This window comes from Copadichromis virginalis, linkage group LG14 (genome assembly GCF_057382275.1).
Source record: "Copadichromis virginalis isolate Kocher_CV1m ecotype Utaka linkage group LG14, C_Virginalis_male_GT1.1, whole genome shotgun sequence".
Classification (NCBI taxonomy): domain Eukaryota; kingdom Metazoa; phylum Chordata; class Actinopteri; order Cichliformes; family Cichlidae; genus Copadichromis; species Copadichromis virginalis.
This window is the reverse complement of record NC_140631.1, coordinates 12839213-12860455: the sequence shown is the minus strand read 5'-3', so window position 1 is coordinate 12860455 and position 21243 is coordinate 12839213. Positions and strand designations below refer to the sequence as shown.

At 39.9% G+C, this 21243-nt stretch overlaps 3 protein-coding genes across 5 annotated transcripts; 2 read left to right on the top strand and 1 right to left on the bottom strand.

Annotated features, from left to right (window-relative positions):
- Window positions 1-2363: 2363 nt before the first annotated feature.
- tp53i13 (tumor protein p53 inducible protein 13) lies at window positions 2364-10217 on the bottom strand. Of its 3 annotated transcripts, none has more exons than XM_085479354.1 (10): window positions 10132-10217; window positions 9385-9584; window positions 9148-9225; window positions 8819-8854; window positions 8344-8402; window positions 7562-7640; window positions 5626-5754; window positions 5096-5296; window positions 3989-4979; window positions 2364-3858 (listed from the first exon to the last, which is right to left on the bottom strand). In XM_085479354.1, exons 2-10 carry the CDS (start codon window positions 9499-9501, stop codon window positions 3752-3754), a joined length of 1797 nt encoding a protein of 598 aa, XP_085335480.1. In that variant the 5' UTR covers window positions 9502-9584; window positions 10132-10217; the 3' UTR covers window positions 2364-3751. The 3 variants fall into 3 exon arrangements, with proteins under 3 accessions (XP_085335480.1, XP_085335479.1, XP_085335478.1); XM_085479353.1 differs by lacking the exon at window positions 10132-10217 and adding an exon at window positions 9913-9948; XM_085479352.1 differs by lacking the exon at window positions 10132-10217 and having other exon boundaries at window positions 9385-9904.
- LOC146693556 (uncharacterized) lies at window positions 10059-15686 on the top strand. Its single transcript, XM_085478660.1, has 8 exons — window positions 10059-10170; window positions 11495-11609; window positions 12151-12296; window positions 12438-12533; window positions 12832-12903; window positions 14729-14831; window positions 15184-15224; window positions 15549-15686. The coding sequence occupies exons 2-8, from the start codon at window positions 11546-11548 to the stop codon at window positions 15684-15686; spliced, it is 660 nt and encodes a 219-aa protein (XP_085334786.1). The 5' UTR covers window positions 10059-10170; window positions 11495-11545.
- A 38-nt stretch (window positions 15687-15724) lies between these two features.
- On the top strand, window positions 15725-19821 carry LOC146693555 (uncharacterized). Its single transcript, XM_085478659.1, has 18 exons — window positions 15725-15793; window positions 15888-15959; window positions 16061-16147; window positions 16258-16377; window positions 16484-16585; window positions 16687-16803; window positions 16966-17049; window positions 17255-17291; window positions 17395-17435; window positions 18054-18096; window positions 18188-18282; window positions 18393-18497; window positions 18576-18632; window positions 18752-18805; window positions 18904-19011; window positions 19119-19211; window positions 19311-19394; window positions 19579-19821. Exons 1-18 carry the CDS (start codon window positions 15725-15727, stop codon window positions 19819-19821), a joined length of 1611 nt encoding a protein of 536 aa, XP_085334785.1.
- Window positions 19822-21243: the final 1422 nt, after the last annotated feature.

Here is a 21243-nt window from a genome sequence, read left to right as displayed (position 1 = left end):
AATCGGGTTGTCCTTCCTCCTCTTCTTTCCTCTCTCTAAAGAAGAGGGACCCCGCACCCCCACGCTGTCCCAGGCTGGATGAGCGTCCGGTGCAGAGAAGGACCTGCAGCCCACTCAGTCTGATTCCCACACTTCCTTCCACATGGGGGTAAGCATTTACAGGAGGGGCTCCAGCTTTTTTTTTTTTCTTTTTATTAAACCCATCACCTTCCCTTTCTTTTGGTGGTACACAGCATGATCTGGCATGTTTTCCTTTCTTTCCTCTCCTCTTTTTGCCTTTTGAATGTGCAGGTCTGTTTGGTCTGACAGAAATACTTTTTTTTTTTTTTTTTTTTTTACTGACTTACAGAAACAAAAACCCTTACACTGGAATAATTGTGATTTATTGTTGTTGTTGTTTTTCTTGCCTATTGTTTTTGCTTTGTATTGATAATTTTACTGACTGTCATTTTTTATTTTATGTATGTTTTTTTTTTTCTTGTCTCATTTAGTTGAATATGGAGACAGGTGGGAGTATGTGTTAACCTCTTACTGGGATTTAAGTCTACATGCACACAAACAAACAAACACACGAATCAGCCTGTGAAAAAAAGGTCCTCGACATTTCTCAAGCGCTCCTTTTCAAAGACAGTTGAGTTTTTATTACATTTTCCTTCATGTGATATATACATCTTATGGCTGTGGGGTGTTGAACGGTTGCCAAAGGCATGGTGTATTATGACAGGACCAGGATCTCAACTGCTCCTCCTTCATGTCCTCAGCTGTCTTTTTCCCCCCTCTCTTTCTTTGCGCTTGATTTCTCTTACTGTTCGCCTCATTACCAGAGCCAGTGGAATCATCTCAGAATCACCTTCGTAATCATTTTTTCGCAGTGCCAAGCAGAATAATAAGAACATCTGGTTTCCACATGGAGGATTAAGCCCCAGTCTTCCTCAAAAAGTGCTTATGTGGCACGGGTGCTTTACTTGGTAACTGTTGAGTGTCATTAAGCGGACACACTGGTGTGTTGGGAGTTGAGCTTTAAAAGTAGACCTGTGGAGAAAAAACAAAAGCACCAGATCTGGCAACCAGGATCACAGATATCATTCTGAGGTGCACTTGATTTAGTTTGCCAAGTATTATTATGTTGTTGTTTTTTTTGTTTGTTTTTTTTACCCTTGAGACTGTTTGACAAGCTTCTGTGGAAGCCTGCGAGCAGTTTTCTGTCACAGCCTGCTGATCTGGGCCACAGAAGTTGTCTCTTTTTAGCCATCTGCCTTTCTGCAGACAGCGTTGGGAACAAAACTCAGTGCAGTTCAACCGACTTATGTCAGTCGCGTACTGTGCCGAACAAAAATGGTCATATCTGTAAACACGTTGGGAACTTCTGGGAGGACTGTCCTCTTTTTTTTTTTTCTCTCTCTCTCTCTCCCTTTTCCTTTTTTAAAGTTAAGATTCTACTCTAAAACCTTCACCAGTGCTCCCGCAGCTGGTTTCCTCAGTAACAGAGAGATTTCCTCACCTCGCTCTTTTGTGTAATCTCAGCGTTCAGTTACTCACCTGAAACACTGAAGGATCAAACTACAGTCGCATCTCAGTTTGTCTTGTATTGCTGCCTTTTTGTTTTTCCCCACAAGATGACAAATCGGCTCCAAACACCTTGAGGTAATGCCTCATCATTTCTGTCCACTTCCCCCCCCCCAATATTTTATGGTTTATATATATATTTTTTAAATCTTTTACTCTGATCACTACGTGGGATTTCAGTCCATGTCCCCTCAGTCTTTGACATAGTTGCACACATGTCTCTGCATGGGAGGGAAACTTGGACTGTGCGTTGAAAAACTCTTGAAATGTATCATTGTTTAATATTGAATGCCTTTGCACATCGTCATCATCATCTCTTGTATGACTGGCTGAGTTGCGGTGATCTCGTACTGACTGCTGATACAACAGAAATACTACCACACTTATACACACACACACACACCAACACACACAGGGGGCCAGCAAGAAAAACGTGTCCCCTTTAATCATGATTGCCCATGTTTTAGTCTAGAGCCATATATATATATATATAAATATATATATGAACGTATATTTTTCATGCTATATTTTATATTAAGCTGTAGTTTTTGTTTGTGAGATATTTATATATTTGTTGGCCTAAATGGGCTTCAGGCCATGACCTCTGTTCACCAAGTCCTTGCTCACCTCTTAAGTCTCGGCACCTGATGTACTTGCAGTTGTTCGAATGTTTTGAGGTTACGGTGTGGTGTTACTATGTAGTCATATAGTACATATTAACGATCCTGCTCGTATCCATGGGAAGATGGGAATGACAACGTGTCTCATTTGATCTTAGTTGCACTATTTTTCAAAACACCTGCTGGATGACGTAGGATCTGCAGTATTTACTGCACTCTCCCAAAGGTCTTAGCTCAAGTACATTGGGTGCAGGATTGGAGTTGGCATATGGAAATATGGGTGGGGGTATGGTCTGAAGCACACTTGGGCTTAACACTACAGTCATCTCAAAAGATCACGAGGAGGGGGGGGGGGGGTCTTAAAAACGCACATGGCCCAGTCCTCCTCTGAGTTAGTGGACACTACATAGGGTGCCTCTAGTGTGAATGTTTAATGCTTGTGTCAGTTTTGTCACACTTTGCAGACTTTATATGCCTTCATTCTGTTCAGAATTTAGCACATAGACAACATCAGACACTCACCCTTATCGGTTGGACCAAGCCATGCACAGGTACAAACATTGACTCTTCAGCCAGACTTTAACACACACACACACACACACACATGCACACACACATCAGATTCTCAGCCGTGACAGTGCACTGTAGCCTGTGCTGTCGCATTCCTGTGTGTCTTCACAGCTCGACAGTTTGGGAGATGGGAGAGTTATCTTTTAACAGAAGACAATTAAGAACTGTAAAGTAGGGAAAACAACGACTTAAAAAGGTCAATCGTAATGGAAACTCATAAGCTGTACATTTGTAATAAAATAATAAAACAATTTAATTGTCCAGGGTTTGCCTGCATTTCTTTTTCTTACTGCAAAAGTACATTTGAGATCATTCAGCAAAAACTTTTCACTCTGCCTTCCATTGTGCTCTGGATCATCACAGTTCAACTCACGTTCTCTTCTCCTCCTCCTTCAAAAAGACCGGATCATTTTGTTTCCCCCCCCCACACACATCCATTACTGATCTGGATGTTCTAACTTTACAGTTTTAATTTTAATCAAAGTACCTGTAGACTCACTCTTTACAAATCACACAATCACATCTCCAGAATGCAGCTATTCACATGTTTGTATGACAACACAAACATAGCGTTGCTTACAACAGCAACTTACATTTCGCATATCAAACCTTTACAGTTAAAAAACATTTCTGTAAAACTAATTATGAAAACATTTTTAAAGCTTAAGAGTTTCGGGAACTATTTGGGGAATGGCTGGTTATAAGGTAACCGTTCTTTTGGATAAAACATTTTTGTCCTTTCAATTAAAAAAATATTCACATGTTAAAAATATGACATGGTGGGTCCTCTGTCAAATTCCTATGAGCCTGTTCATTGTGGTTGTAGGGCTGTTATAGTGTGTGTAATTTACAACATTTAGGTTCTCTCAGATAAACTGCACACCGTAGGTGTAAGACAGCTACATGTAAGACGAGTCCAACATACATAACACACCCTTTTTCTTTTCCTTCAGGTCCCCTCTTCCCAAACAGTGTTGGGGGTGTTTCTTTCAGTTCTACGGACATTCATCTGAGCTGGAGGAGCTCGGCAGGAGAACGCATTCTTGCCTTCTGCCCCTTTTCCGCCGTCTCTTTGCAATTCGCAACCTTCTGCGGATCACATCTGGAAGAAAAAACATAACAGGAATAAGCTTGGCTTGTAAGCTCCACCTAAAAGAGAATGTGTATCTTTCAGAAAAATTCTAATTTAATTAGGGCATAACAGCTCTATTCTTCATCCCTGATGACGTTACCTGCAACGCTGTCATAGTCGTCGCTTGGGTTGTGCCAGTAAAGGCTCGGCGTGATCCTCCAGTGGCGGTACAGACGAGTGTGAAGCACTGACAGAGTCAGGAGAACCAGCAGGAAGCCTAGTGCCGCTGCTGCCCACGCCGCTTCGTCCGTCCTCGGGGTCCTTTGCAGCTCTCTATATACAACAGCAGCAGCAGCTTGGGCCTCTGATCCCGAGGCCTTGACACAGTCACAGTGTTCACCTGGTGCGCAGCTGTTGCAGTCACGGCTGATAGGCTGGCTGTGGCTGGCTGTCTGTGGATGCTGTTGTGCCTGAGCCTCTGACTGGGGTTTAGGCACAGAGTCGGAGCCAGTGCTTTCACTTTTTTGGTGAGATCCTGGGGCGCATTGGATCTGCGTATGCTCCAGCTCTCTCTCCTTTACATCTACCACTTCATTATCCTCCATGTTGCCGTCAGATGAGTCGAAGATTTTCTCTTTAGACTTGTCCACTTTGGTATTGTGTTTAATAGAGTCTGTTTCCTTGAGAATCAGGGCTTCAGGCCTGTCGGTAAAGGTGCGTTTACTGCTCACACCATGTGCAGAAACAGGAGAGTGGTTCAGTTTTCTGAGGCCTTTCTGAGCTTCTGTCTCAGAGATATTTAAGGCCAAGGGAGCTGTGAGCCTGGGTTTAGAGGCTTGAGTTGGAACCTGAGGAGCTTCTCTGGAGCTAGAAAGATCAAAAGGTTTCCTCTGATCTGCTGATGATCCAAGCGTGCTGCTGTTATTCTGACCATCTCCTGACCGCTGAGGAACAGTTCTGGAGACATTTGCCATAGTGTTATTGCTCTCATTGCTGTCAACATCTTTCAGGGCAGCTCTCATCTGCCTGGTTTTGCTTCCCACTTTTGTTTGTTTTGAGCGTTCGGTCTTCACGCTGTGCTCTAGTTCAGCCTCTGTAGCTCCGCTTAACAGAGAATAGATGGTCCGCTCACAACACTGCCTCAGGGAATCCTGCAATGTTAGTTATATCAGACAACTGAAATTACTCATTTATTTACTAGTCTGTACGTTAAAAAACATCACACAACTCAACAAAGCTAGCTCAATCCTGAGTCATGTTTCCTAACCTTCATTTTTGTTGTTTGTTCTAGCTGATGCAGCTCTGCTGACCAGGTCAGCAGCAGGGCATACTTCCTCATCTGCGTCACACCATCAGACTCTTTTCTTGAAGTCTGACCTCTGTGATTGACCTCCAGCCAATCACAGAGGTCTAAAGACGCGGCGGTGGACAGCTCCAAGGTGCGACCCCAGGACACAAAAGCTACAGGCTGAGCACAGAGCAGAGAAACACATTCGGTAAATTTCCTTTCTCCCAGAGGCTAAAAACTTATCTTGTACTTCATGATGCCATGAAGTACAAGACCATCTGCCTGAGTGCTCTTAAAAAGGCCCTTTTTAACGAATAACTGACAGTTCAATGACAGGACAACACCCTCAACAGTCTTCTTAAAGCAAACAATGCTTTTGCATCTTGTCTCTCTCCGAGATCCTGAGTTCCAATCTGAAATGGTATTAAATCTAACAAGCATCCGTGTTTAACATCCCAGAAATCCAACAAATTCTGATGAAAACAAAGGTTGATGAAAGTGTTTCTTACCATGTGTTTATTGAGCTGTGGGTGTGGGGTCAAGATGTAGGACTGCAGACAGGAGCGAGCCAAGTCGGACAGGATCTGACGCTCGCGAGGTGGTGCACACGGATGGTAGAGCAAAACCGCCGCTCCACGCTACAAAACACAGAACACCGCACGTGTGACCAGAATCTCCCCACTGCAGCATTCTATGATTAATTAACATCTATGTACTCAAGTGCTTATAACAACATAAACATTGTATCAACATAACATTTTCTGATTAGTCCTTCTAATGTTGCTTTAAAAAAAAAAAAACTATTCCTATTGGTCGATGTTCTCTCTGTGGAGAACGATAGCTGAGAACTAGCTGTGATCCACATTATATGCTGGCATATTACTGCAGGAGGCCAAATCTGTGACTTTCAAGGAAAATTCATAGTCTGTGTCAACCCTCCTACCAAGGGTCCAAACACATAGAAAATAACTGCTGGTACACTTGCCTGGTTTACTCTTAAGCTGCACTTAAAACTACACACCGTGTCTCGACTGCAGTTTGATATGAACATGAGTTTCAGCTTGGAATCTTATAAAGGCTAATTTGTAACTCAAGAATTAGGTGTGTGTTCTACTGTCAACGCCCGATTCCTCTGTGCTTTTATCTACTGTATTCGGATTTTACAAGCGTTCCTTCCTAAAGCAGAAACCAAAAACAGGTAGGCGACTGACCTTCCCACTACACATTTTTACTTGTCACCATAGAGAAGGCACAGGTGTAATAATGGTGGCTGCCTTCCTTTTAGGAGAGGCCACCTGTTTGGTGCGGGCCGTACAAACTATACACATTTTCCATACTGTTACAATTAAAAATGTTTGCTGTGATTAAAAAAGTTAAATAAGTAAATGCTGAAACGTGCTTGTTTTGTTAATGGGTGATTTTAAATTGGCCATAGTTATGAATGTATAATACCCTAACCTAGATTAAGAAAAGGATGGATCGAGGAACGAAAAACAAAGAAATACTCCAGTCCTGCTATTGTTATTCATGGTATGGCTATAAATGCTTCATGACAAAATGACAGTTTCCCTCTATTAAATGCGAAGAGTTTTGATCCTGAGCCAAAGATCACCATCCCCACAGTCAAGCACAGAGGTGGAAACTTTATGCTTTGGGACTGTTTTTCTGCTAAAGGTACAGGATGCCTTCGCCACATTGACAGGTCAAAACACTTTATCTAAAAACTCTGCATTTTCTCTCATTTTACAGTTAGCTCCTCCCTTGTAGAAAATGCTGTTCTGCTACCAGTATGTGTGTCCAGGTTTTTTTATTGCTGTCAGCAATCCCCCCTTTTTTAATGTTAATACACACAGGGCTAGAATTAAAAACACAAAAAGAACGCACACTGTATAACACTACGAGTGCACTGTCACGGTGATGATGATTAACCATAGGGAGGTGTGTTTAGGGTGGTTTTTATTTAGCAGTATAAAGTTACTCTGTTAGTTGTTAAACGCTAGTATTTGTATAGCTGTGAGTTATGGAGTACTGTGTGCTTTAATGAACTTTAATGCACAAAACAGTGATACCCATAATTTTGTTGTAGTTCAGTGAGGTGAGAATAAAGGTTTCCTAACTGTTGGTTCTAAGTGATCCGCTGCTTGTTGTTAAAACAGTTTTGCAAACTAAATGAAAATGCGCCCCCCAAATTAACAGGTTGTTACTATAAGCTTAAACGCAATACACTAGCGGAGGGGGAAAAAAAGTAAGTCAATCAATAAAGTATGGCCTCAAGGTGGATGTGACTGAGTGCTGAAAAACACATGTCCTGAAAGTACTGCAAAAAGGCTCAGTTTACACAGAATACACATGATGCACATATCTCTCCGATGAACAGACAAACTGATGTTTCAGAAGATACAAAGGCAGAGGCAGCAGCAAACCATGTGCAATAGTGCAACTAACCTGCAAGTTATTGAGCCACCGCTGAGGAGGACAGTACAAGTACTCTCCGCTCTCTGCTCCTATTGGTCTGTATGCTCCACTGCAACACAAACACCGACACAGAAACACAGGTTAATGTCTTCAAAAGCCTTAACCCTTTCACGCATAGTGGTCACTAGTGGACACCTTTCAAAGGCTGTTTACTTGTATTTGTGTCAGTGTTGATGGTATAATTGCACATAAACCACTACATTGGACACTGATGTGTCACTCCATACCCTGCCACCCACTGGTCGTTTAATGTTACTATATATGTATGACATGTTTCATTGTAATTATTGTTATTTAACCCTGTCATGCATGAATTATGACAACCTCAATCAGGATTTTTTTCTTCAATATTTTTCTTGATCTTTTCATGCCTACAGATGAAAAAATACAGTGTTGGAACAAGAGAGCCAACACACTGATGTTCAGTTGAAAAATCTATAGCAACTGTGTGATGCTATCATGTCTATATGGACCAAATACTGAGGAACGTGTGCAGCACCTTGTTGAATCTACACCATTCTAGAGAATTAAGGTAGTTCTGAAGCCAAAAGAGGTCAAACTCGGTATTACCAATGTGTACCACATAAAGTGACCAGTGTGTTGCTTGCTTTAATGTAGTAAAACAATGCTTTTTGTAACAATACTAAGCTTGTGTATCTGTCAGCTCTTTGTAAAAACAGAAATAATTGTATGGCCATCCAGTAAGGTATTCTGCAGCTCTAGTGAACTTACTCATCAACCTGTACACTCACCTGTTAGGAATGCGGTGATAGTAGGAGATAGATTTATCCATGCATATCTGCCTAGCTGGCTGAAATGAAAACATCAAGCACACAAGACAAACACTTAGTTAGCTTCTAGTAAATTTCACACAAATTACTTTTACTAAGCAAAAAAGCTGGTTTGGTTAACTCAAACTGAATCTTGTTGCAACTAACACACTTGCTTGGTAAAGCTTTTGAGCTAATACATGTACTGGTTTCAAATGTCAGCTGCGAGAGGCTTCAGCTCCCTCAGGACAGTACATGAGGAAAAAATGGTTAAGAAAATAAAAGAATGAATTGGGTTCAAATTTAGTGAACTGTGAATGGGACTTGTTTGAAGTGTTATCCAGTTGCACTTTGATTTTAGGAGATAACCAAGTCATGCTTTATGTTTAGAGGGCCAAAGGTTGCGTAAAAAGTCCAGATATGAGATTCTTAAGTAAACTGCCTGGTGTTTACTCACCTCAGGATTGTACGCTGTGTCAATACTCGGAAGTCTCTGAAAAGAGGAATTAGAAGGAACACTTGTAATCTGGGAACAAAGCAACCCCAACAACTAACTACACACTGTTACATATGTAACAGTGTGAAGCCGCAAGGTGATTCGAAGTGGGTCGAATTTGCACACACAGCTCATTTGCTGTGTGTGCAGGGTTTATCACAACAGTCTCATTCATATGATTGTTTGCATTTCCTGGCAACCGGTGTAAGTGCACCACACCCCTCCCATATGAGCCACAGTGATTATGGTGGTAATTTGTTAGACTAAGGTGTATGAATTTCCATGTTTACCTGAGTAAACTCTGGCCATGCAGACGCAGCACAGTCCCAATAAACAGCATCCGCAGGCAGGTCCCTCTCCAAAGAGAGCTATCTCACACACACACACACACACACACACACACACACACACACACACACACGTAAAATAAGTGCATTTTAATCACCAATACTAGGTTATAAACCATATGACTTAAAACATGGATTTTATTTACACCAGCAGACACACACAGGTAGTGAGACTGTTACCTTTCCATTATCACATCCTTGCCCCAGAGATCCGAAGACATGGCACCGACCCACACTGACCCACAGCACTGCCAGCACAGTCACCGTCAGCGGAGCGGACGTCGCTTCTCTCGGCATGACGACGACCAGTCAGTCGAGTTTAGCTAGAAGTCATAGCGCACCGTAGGTCCTCCACGTACAGAGTGGCCGAAGAAGTGACCCTTTAAAATGCCCCAAAACAGAAAATGTGTTGGGTACAGAAACATGACCAAAGAGCGGTAAGACGTGCGGATGAGGGTCAACAAAGTAACCGTCCCTCTGTGCCGGCTTTCCGCTAGCAAACGAGCGTTAGCTAGCTCCTCTACATTATGAAGTTAAACTAGACTGACAAACTCGTGATTTAAAACACAAAAAACGTAAATAAAAGAAAGCGTATTTCTATCCTTCGCCAGAGTTTGGTATACAACCTAAGATACAGCTACACGCCGTAACTTCTTCCGGATAAATTTCAAAATAAACCTGCTGTCTTCCGTTGACCGTTGACCTTACCTAAAGTTGCTTCTCTTTCCACATATTAGTTGTATTCAAGAGGAATTAAAAATAAATAAATAAATTAAAAAAAATATATATATATATATATATATTTAAAATGCATTTTGATTATTATTTTTTAATCTTCAAGTGGTATTGTGGGACTTCATTTCGCTCTTATTTAAGCCCCCATTTCCGGATCTCAAGCCTGTAGCCTTTTTAGCTAACTTCACTGACCAGTTGTACTACGGAAGCGACGAAGAAACAGATTCAGAGGTATCAAACACGCGGCTCGGGGACCAGTGAAAGGGCCTGTGTTGTCCCGCTGACTAACTGCAAAGTGTGAAAATTGCAGTAAAGTCCTTACAGTTCTCTGAGCCACGTCTCACTTTATTGGTTTATTGAAGATGTGCAAATATGCATGGAAAAAAGTATATAAGGCAAAAAGACTTTGTATGATAATAACATATGTGAAAGTCAATATTTAAGATGAACACTTTTATTCTTTACAACAGCCTGAACTCTCTTAGCCAAGCTTTCTTGTCATTTCTTACATTGCCTATTCTTCTCCGGGCCTCTTGAAGGGCATTAAATGCTCAGGTACATTTTTTATGCTTGAATAATTCACAGCTCAGCGTTAAGTGGGTTTAAAAAGAAACTTCTAAAAAGGGTCTGTACAAGAACTGGACTGAAAATGGGTGGGAAAAAACCTTTGAAAGACTTTCGGAAAGCACTATTGCATTTTACTGCATTCTAGCATTTGGCAAAACTTTGAATGGGGCAAATTGCATTTGGACTCATGGTTTTAGTTTTTCTAAGCATTTAAACATCTTCAGAATGCACTTTGTTGCACTTTAATAAAATTTTAATAACACAAATCCTTCCTTTTTAAATAAAGTTTCTCAGTTTATTTTTATTTTTCTCACTCCAGATCAAAAAGATTGTATGTGGCCCAGGAACACCCCTGCTTAGCAGAATGTTGTGGTTTTAAGTTAACCATGATCCTCCTCTAGGAGGCGACATAGCAGCAACATGATTAAATCACTTCTCTCTCTCTTTCTATTTTTTCCTTTAATGCTCCACATTAAAGGCAAAGAGCTTTATTCCCCTAAACCTATTCCTACATTTTGGAATCATGGATAGTTACATTTATTATTATTTTTTTGATAATTCCCTGCTTTGACCTGCTAGAGCAATGGTAATCCTCCTTCTGCAACACTTTCCAAATGTTTTAATTCATGCAGATAATGCCCACAGGCTACATTCCAGTCATAAAACTAGCACCACCTGTTTGCACAGGTAAACCAGCCTTTCAAGCTAAGTAACTAACACAAACAGATGGTGACAGTCAAATACAATGTATGTAAGCAGCTTTCTGAATAAGACTGAGGCAAATAAATACAATTTAGAGAATTAGATCAGATAATCAGCTATCCTCTTAAAAGACAGCCGTGAACTTTTCGTGGTGAAAAATAAGTAGTGGGTACAAAAAAAAGATAACAGTCAGAACTGATTGGTGACTTTCTTTTATAGTGACCTTTATTTTGAAACTGATGTGGGGAAGTTTCTGCTTTTGGCTCTCCCTGTTTCTCCACCCCAGGGCTCCACACACCCACACCTTGTTATAAATGTGATCAGGTGGCTTTGTCAGATGAGACCTGGACTCCTGGACAGAGGAGAGAACTGGACCGAAATGGAGTCCACCCTCCTCAAAGGTTTGCTATTTGTTAACTGGCTTGTTTCTTTTTTCTTTTACAGTTTGAAAAGTGTGGATTAAATGTATTTATTTTTGGATAATGCCTTTTTAAATGTGCAGAATAACCGCTGCAGGGAGATTGCAGCTGATGCACTCCTACCGCTTCATATTTGTAGACAGCAGGCTCTTTTTAAACCTTTCTCCTGCTGTCAGGGGTGTGGCACTTCCCCAAATTGTTAATTATTAGAGTATTCACTGATTTATAGCCAACTATAAAGTATATGCAGGCACAGTTTTAGTGTTGATGACTGATTTTTAATTTCTTTGTTTTAACCTGGCTGTCCTTTTAAGAAAGTTGGATAACAAGGACGTCCTGGCATATGATGCTGTCATATGTGTTTTTTATTTATTTTAATATTTTATTAAAAGTGCATGTTAAAAATAGGCTGATAAGACAGATGTTTGTATATACAGATTACTCATTAGTTGAGCGTTCAGAAAAATTGATGTCTTTCAGGCAGATATTTGTAACACTGCTCACCTGAATTGTTTAACTGCAGGTGGAGGAGACACTGCAGGCGTCGAGCCTGCAGCGGTGCCCTCTGGCGGTTCGCAGCCCCCGGCTGAAGTAGAAGGGCCTGCGGAGCTGGCCAAGACGCAGGGAGACAAGACTCAGATCGGGAAACCTGCAGGAACAGGAGATGAGGTGAGCAGGAGAAACAAAGCACACATGTTGTGACTTCTCCATTATCTAATGACAGTGAAGCAATTAAAGCAGCTCTGTTCACAGGCTCAATATCCCCACTGAAGATAACACATGTACTTTCTCCTCTCTTGTGTTTACCAGGAGATGTATTCACTTGACAGCTCTCCAGACAGCGAAGATGAGGGTATCGGCAAGAAAGAAAAGAAGAAAAAGAAGGTGAAAAAGAAGAAGAAGAAAGTAAGTGTGACAGAGTTCAGTAAAGTGAACTGCCGATGAAAACGGTATTGATTGTATTTGGAATTTTTTGTTTGTAAATGTTTTCTGGTATCTGCTAAGTTAACTCAATGTGTGTTGCCAAGTGCCTGAAGGGCCTCTCCCATATGCAGTCACAGACACAACTTGCCCTCGTATGACAGAAACTCACTGGGGCGTGTTGGCTCATTCCTTCTCATGTATCGTTTCATAAACAAAAGATTGTTTACATAAACTTCTGTACGTAAAATTAAGCACTAATATTCTCCTTCTTTCTTAACAGAGCTCCAGCTCCTCCTCCTCCTCTTCTTCATCTTCATCTTCCTCCAGTAGCTCCTCAGACAGTGATAGTGAGGTAAATTGCAGATTGGCATGTGCTGATCAGGGTTTCAAGAGGAAAATTATTTGTTCAACAGAAATCGAAATAAATGCGATCTTCACATGTGGAGCCATGGAAGAAAAACACTTCTCGAACAGCCACTTCAACTTTCAGACCGAATGCCTCGTGTTATTTCCAACCACTATTTGATATGGAGGTCACAGTTTGTCACACACCACTTGTAACACTGGGGCATTTTTAACTAGTCAGTGCGAGCAAAAGTGTGCACCAAAATGTTGCTGATGCATCCGTGCAGAGCACTTTGTGTTTATTGGTAAATTGTAGTTTTGCTGATAAAGTGACAAAGCAGTTTTATCCGCACACCCACATGCATGACACACACATTTACACCTAACCACAGATCCTGTGATGGGTCTTTGAGAGCCTTTTTTAAAAGCTCCTGCTAAGGTCAGGCATCCAAAAGAGTTTTGTGAGGGCTGTCCAGAGCGCTTTTGTTCTCTGTATGTTGACACATGAGACACAAAGTCAAACACAACAGCAGACCCTCGACAGAAGTAAGTTGTAATGATTGATGGCTGATCTAGAGCCTTCAATTCTAATGTAATAAATCTGAATAAGTGTGTAATTTCTGTGATCATGTGACTGGTCTGTTTTCATTAGAATTTTCACCTTTATTAATAGATTCAGGTTTTAGGAGAAGCCAGGGTTTTCTTGCTCACATGTAGCTTCTGTATGTGCTTATTACCAAGTAGAAAAACACGACTCCCTTGCAGCTCCATGCCTGCTCTAACCTGTCATTTACCAGGTGCTGCCATTACATGACTTAGTCATGACAACATTGCTTACAGTCATTAATTGATGTTTGCTTATGTGAATACCCTTCCAAACACTTGGAGAGTTTTGCAGTTTTGTTTATGTAAATCCTTACGAAAAGCAGCTATACAAAGTCCTTGGCTGGAAGCACAATTTCAAATCGGCTCACATGGGATTGATTGTCCCATTTAATTATGTATCTGCCTCCAGTGAGGATACTGTCTAAAGATGTTGTCTGTTCAGTGAATATTTAGGGTGGATTGAATCTAAAAACTGCATTTTTATCCTGTCTCTCAGCAAACTGATAGATAAGCACGCCAGTCTTCTCCCTGCTCTTGTCAATTTCAGCTCTTAAAATAACTCAAGGAGCACACAATGACTCGCAATTCCAGTTTTGTCTAGTTTTCCAATTTTGCAACTTTTAGATGACTGCAGTCATATGATGACATGATGTGGGTGTAAAGACTGGAGACTCAGGAAAAGCCAGTTATTTTGCTATTGCATGATTTTAAGATAAAAAGACAAAGGTCAAAGACACAAAGCAACAACCAGTTAACCACCTAGTGGGTCACCTCGGATAGGACTTAACAACTGATGAGCTTTATTGTGACTTTATTTAACTTACTGAAGTAGAAGGTCTCAAAAATAAGTATACAGAGCAGCAGAAATGATTTCTCAACAGGCGATAGACTTTAATGTCCTGATCTGAAATGACAAACTATGTGAGAGGAACACGCCCATTAACAATGATATCTTTTGGATCTCATCCAGCTACCCATGAGTTGTGTCTGAGAAAGTTATGTGTCTTATCACGAGAATACAGTAACATATCCATTGTGTGCATGCTTCCATGCATCACTGCTCATGCATGGTTATGCGTGGATGTGCATACTGTGAGTTGGTTTTGATGTCTGATTTTGAATCCTTCTCCCGAGTCTTTTTTATTAATACAAATGCAACACTGCATGAATACACGCGAAATAAAAATGCATTTACGAAACAACTGCTGTTCAATGTTTCCTGGCAGGATGAAAAGAAAAAGAAGAAGAAGAAAAAGGAGAAGGAAAAGAAGAAGAAAAAAGACAAGGAGAAAGAATATATCCACGACAGTGTCGTCATATCTCAGGCTGGTAGGTGATCTACGCTATTTCACGATGACAGTTTGTTCTTGATTTCTGGTTTGCAGCGTTCGCTCGATGAACCTGAAATTTCAATTAAATCAAACGGCTAGTTTGTTTAATTTGCCGTTCACAAACAGATACTGAACATTCATTGGGTTATCGTGGAGTAGTGCTGAGGTCAGCTCACAAAGCCAGAATGGGGGCTGTGTCTAGATCCCCTTTATAACAACATGTCCTAAACCATCCTGCAACCCCACATTCTGTGATCATAGTAGACCAGCTGTTTACATAACAAAATGTCTTTTTGTTTCCAGAATGATTAAACTAATGCATTGCATTTTGTTGCATTCAATCTTACCAGGTTCCAATGGCCAAATAAAACATGCAGATGATCTTGGTCAGGTGAGAAACAACTCAAGTCTGTAATTTTATACATTGCATTGCTAAAGAGGTCGACGCTCCAGTAACACCTGTGGTATAGAGAACAGCTTTATTAATCGACCAACATGTTTTTTCATCAGGATTTCATCAGATTCATGAGAAATGTATTGCAAACCATAATTTACATGCCGTACATGTTTAGCAGAGAAAAAAATTCTTAATTTGAATCAATCATATAGGTCCTGTGTACCGATCCACCAATCCACTCGGTTGTGTGAAAAACAGAGCACAATACATCAAAACATTCCAAACTTATCTTTGTAATTTTATTTTTATTTGTCTCAGGATTTTAGCTCATCAGATGATGAGGATGACAAGAAGAAGGAAAAGAAGAAGAAAGTGGGTTTAATTTCCCCTCCAAAACTGGCAAATTGTACGACGACTAATTGTTTAATAAGACTATCAAATTTCAACATACCATAAATGACAAATGACAGAGACAAAGGTAGACTATGGTAGGTATGGTAGACTATGTTAATGAATATGTATTATACGTCCTCTGTCCTAGGAAGAAGAAAAAGAAGAAGAAGGTGTGAAACTCACCATTGTCACCACATGTATGTAACTCTGAGGAAAAAGACAGAGAATGATTTATACTTAATACTTTTTATTCCTTTCTCACAGCAATCCAGCTCTTCTTCATCTTCTGACAGTGAAGATGACAAGAAGAAGAAGAAGAAAAAGAAGAAGAAGAAGGTATGAACATCACTATGATGTGTCTGTCTGCCTGATGTGTCTGTGTTAATGTGCAGACAGAAATAGATTTTATGTGAATACTTTTTATTCCTTTCTCACAGGACTCCAGCTCCTCTTCTTCTGATAGCGAGGATGACAAGAAGAAAAAGAAGAAGAAAAAAGACAAGAAGAAGAAGAAAAAGAAGAAGGTATTCCCCGTGTTTCTTAATTTTCAAGTGAATAATGTATTTTACTTCTGTGTTAAAACTCATTTATTAAAGAGATTTTTGTGTGTTAACTATATTTTTTCCTTTCACAGGACTCCAGCTCCTCGTCTTCTGATAGCTCTTCTTCTTCATCCTCTTCTGACAGTGAGGATGACAAGATGAAAAAAAAGAAGAAGAAAAAGGACAAGGACAAGAAAAAGAAAAAGAAGAAGGTATTGTCCAAGCGTCTTAATTTTCAAGTGACTAATCTTTCTATTTCACTTGTGTTTAAAAGTTCATTAAGACTTTTTTGTTTTAAATACATTTGTTTTTCCACAGGACTCCAGCTCAGATAGCTCCTCTTCTTCATCTTCTTCTGACAGCGAGGATGACAAGAAGAAAAAGAAGAAGAAAAAGGACAAGAAGAAGAAAAAGAAGAAGGTAATGCCTGAGGTTCTTAATTTTCAACTGACTAATTTCTCTATTTCTGTATCACAGTTCATTGATGATATTTTGTTTTAAATATATTCATTTTTCCACAGGACTGCAGCTCAAATAGCTCCTCCTCTTCTTCTTCTTCTGATAGTGAGGATGAGAAGAAGAAAAAGAAGAAGAAGAAAAAGGACAAGAAGAAGAAGAAAAAGAAGGACAAGAAAAAGGTAAAACAGATGTGGATGTTTGTTGTCCTCTTACATTCATATGACGTTACAAAATATACAGTCAGTATCCAGGCATGAACAATGAAGAAGAAACCTTACCATAGGGGTTTCATTTCTTTATTTAAACAACAAGATGAATGATGTTTCTTTTCCTTAATGCAGGATTCCAGCTCTTCATCCTCATCTTCTGACAGTGACAAGGAGAAAAAGAAAAAGGACAAGAAGAAGGAGGACGATGAGAAAAAAGTAAAGTAACTTGTGTTTGTGTTTAATAAAAGCATCAGTCCTGTTGCTCTGTGATAACCCGCCCACAGTGAACACATTTGCCCTCTCACTGGCTTTTCACTATCAGGAAATGATTCCTAACAACTCAGCTTTTATCATTTTGAAAGTTTGTGAAGTTTATTTTTTTAGCTTAACTGTGTGCGTGTGCTTCTGTGTCTTCTTTCAGGATGAAGAGCAGAGTGATATTGTTCTGTCAGCAGCAGGTGAGTGTTTTCTACTTGCTCTTGTGCACAGTAATATAAATCACAGTAGCCAAACATTTACATTATGTTGATCCTTTTGGTTGCCTTTTCTCCATTTTTGTAGGTGGTGTGATTCCAGGACCAGATGAAAAGGTTCCTGGCAAGGTGAAATATTTGCTCACGCATACTTTTCACACTACACCTGCATGCACAAACTCAATACGTGCAAACAAAAGAGCGACAGCCGATGCAAACTTATTCATGATAATTTTTCTCGGTTGCCAGTTTCAGGTTTAAGTAAGGACTGCATGATGTTCCTTTTATATATTATGATTGCCCTGTTGGACTCAGAAAAGATGATAAAGCTGAGAATGGTTCAGTGCAAATTTATTGTGTGGCTGTCAAGTTGCTAGCCTAGATAAGAAGTACCGGGATAGCTAAAGATGACGGTGCACAAGAGACAAAAGCTTGAGAGAGATTAATGGAGCTGACAGGTTTTTGGGATCAGCCTCAAGTGGCTAACAGAAGACCTACAGTTTTTTTTTTGTTTAATTTTTCTTGCTCTGGAGTTTGTTGCTTCATTGAAAAGATGATTCCACAGGAGTTTTCAGTGTCCTTGGTTTCTCCCCATGTTGAGAAAAATTAAATGTTTACAGCTGACTCAGTGCTTTAGGGAGCCTACAAACAGGAGTGGTCACATCATGGTGACCACGTCCTGGTTTTATATAGAAAGGCATGACAGAAAGAAAAAGATATAATAGTTACTTTCCTTTCCCATGACAGCTTCAAACTTCAGACGATTGCAAAGTCTCCTCTACATTGGCTGGTATGTATGCTTCTCTAGCTCTTACATAGATCAAATAGCATTGATGGCATTGGCAATGGTATTGATGGCAATGATGTTTCCTGTCTAGCAGGGGGAGTAGAGGCAGTACCTGAGGATGGCAACCTGAGTGATGATGAAGGAGGAGGGGAAGAGAAGGACAAAAAGAAGAAAATGAAAAAGAAAAAGGTAAAAGATTGTCAGCTACCCATACAGAACTCTAATAACAGTACTACTACTAATAATAATATATACTAATAATAATAAATTAAACTTGTAATTGTTCAACTCTTTTACAGGATTCCAGCTCTTCTTCTTCTTCTTCTTCCTCTGATAGTGAAGATGAAAAGAAGAAAAAGAAGAAGAAAAAGAAGAAGAAGCAGACAAAGAAGAAGAAGAAGAAGGTGGCTAGAAAAAGTCTAAATATATATTTTACAGAAAATCGTGTATTTCTGTTACTGACTGACTGATGCACTTTCTAGGATTCTAGCTCTTCTGATGATAGCTCCTCTTCTTCCTCCGATAGTGATGATGACAAGGTGAGAAGAACATCTACAAATATTGCCATTTTCGTCTTTGCAAACACATTTGCCGCACTCAAAATGATGAAAGATAGAAGATTGCACAATTTAAATTGAGTCTTCTTTTTCGTATTTAGAAAAAGAAGAAGAAGAAGAAGAAGGACAAGAAGAAGAAGAAGAAGAAAAAGAAGGTGAGGGGCCATCCACTTTAAGGTTTTAGGTTGACTTTATTTATTTATAAGCTACTGTAATTCCTCTAAATGAAATATGTTCCTTGTTTTTTGTCCAGGATTCTTCTTCTTCATCAAGCTCCTCAAGTGATTCTTCTAGTGATGATGATAAGAAGAAAAAGAAGAAGAAGGATAAGAAGAAAAAGAAGAAGAAAGACAAGAAAAAGGTAAAGAAGAGTGGACTCACTGCCTCCTCCTCCTTTGTATATTTTCAAAACTCTGGTTCCTATCCGTCTTATGATTGTGTGACCTCACTATCATATTTACATCCCAGGATTCCAGTTCCTCTTCGGGTTCTTCTTCCAGCAGTGATGATGACAAGAAGAAGAAAAAGAAGAAAGACAAGAAGAAGAAAGACAAAAAGAAGGTAGTTCTACTCTGTGTGATGGAAAAAAAATGTGTCTCTGCTCATTTTGGTAATCATATTTGTGAGTTGATGAGTTTCTAATGCTTCCTCTCTGAGCAGGACTCAAGCTCCAGTTCAGGCTCCTCTGGTAGTGACAGCGACAAGGAAAATAAAAAGGAGGAGAGTGAGAAAAGGGAGGAACAGGTAAAATGACCTGTAACATGCTAATATCATCAGATTATATGAAAGAAAAATGACAAATAATAATTTTAGTGTTATTCTTTTTTACCGAAGTTTTGGCTCCTCGGGAAGTGAAATCAATAGAAACAACAAAAAAAAGCTTTTAATCTAAAAATGTTCAAAATGGATTGTTAATGTTCATTTCCAGGACCACCTTGATGGTGAGCAAAGCAGCCACTCTAAAACCAGCATTTCAGCCTCAGGTGGTGGTGGACCTTCTGCCAGCTCCAAGCCAAGTGATACTCCCAATGTGTCTCTTACATCTCCCGCCTTGAAGCTGCATCCTGTGAGTTCTTCAGCTGCCACCAAGCCATCCCTTGTAATCAAACGTCCCAGCTACATGGATGGGCACCCCGAAGAAGACTGGAGACAGCACGACACACTCCACTAGTCACTTCACCTCAAAGGATCTGCTGTCAGGGCCCAGACCTTACCAATATTAAGATTTCATAGATCTTAGTTATCAGCCAAAATCTGGCCTACATCACAATGGAAGCACTTAAATGTAATCATGAATGCTTTAATGATGTTACCTTGGGTCATGATTTCATTGGAGTAAATTTTACAAAATAAATACACCGCTTGATTAGAGAGAAAAGATTTGTGTTTTTAAAATTGACAAGTTTACAATTGACAGTTGTAAACTTGTCAATTGGTGGAGGAAATGTCAATTTATGATCACAACAGGTTAAAGGTTTGAGAAATAAAAGAGCGTGAATTCATGTTTGTGGTTTGTGTTTGCTGTTATTATTACTAGTTGGTGCATCAGCACTTTCTACTAGAGGCTGCTTTCATTATAAGCAGTAAATTCTATATCTACAGTTAATTACAATGTAAATATTTTATACATGTAACTACTCTAAACTACTGTCAGGAAATACAAATTATAAAAGATAAAAGGAGTTGCTTTATTCTTTAGCAACTCCATTCAATTGCTGAACCACAATTGATCACCTCTGTTACCCCTTGACATAGAAAGCGGTATGCACTGCACTGATTACTAGGTTGAGCATATGGTTTTAAATGTGTGTTGTGCTGTGTCATTTTTGGACCCATGTGGACCATGTGCCCCAGTAATTATGGTTGCCCGAATTTATGTTACAGTGGGACACAGTTGTGACACGCGCAGGTGTTCCCCCAGACCCAATGGCTTTTGCTGCTGCATGGAGTTAAGAGCAAGGCAGCACAAGCCATATGTCTTTCAGAAAGCAGCAGTGCCATTGTCACACAGTATTTGAGATTCCAATATGTATGTGTATCTATACATGGAATTAGCCTCAAATAAATTAAATGAAAGCCTGTATATATTGAATTAAAACTCAAATATAGTGAATGAATAAATCAAATGAATCCTGAATATATAGAAAGAAAGTCTGAATATATTGCATAAAATTTATGTTACAGAAGCTCTGGTGCCATCTTCTGTTTTAGATGTGTATTATTATAGCATGTGACATAACTACAGGTCATGGAAATCACTGCACAGGCTCAGGACCACTTCCAGAAATCATTGTCTGTGAGCACAGTTCACTGTGCCATCCACAATTGCAGGTTAAAGCTCTATCATCCAAAGAAGAAGACATATATGAACATGATCTACCTCTTCTTTAAAAGATCATGGAAGGGTTGAAAACTATTCTGTAGTCAGAATAATCCAAATTTTTAAGTCATTTTGAAAAACATGGACACTGTTGCATCCTTGAAATAAAGAGGAGAGGGACTATCCGGGAGGATGGTAGGAGGGATGGAGCTTATCGCAGCTGATGTGGGGGAAGCAGGTGGACGGTGGACAGGCCAGCGAGCAAGGTTATGT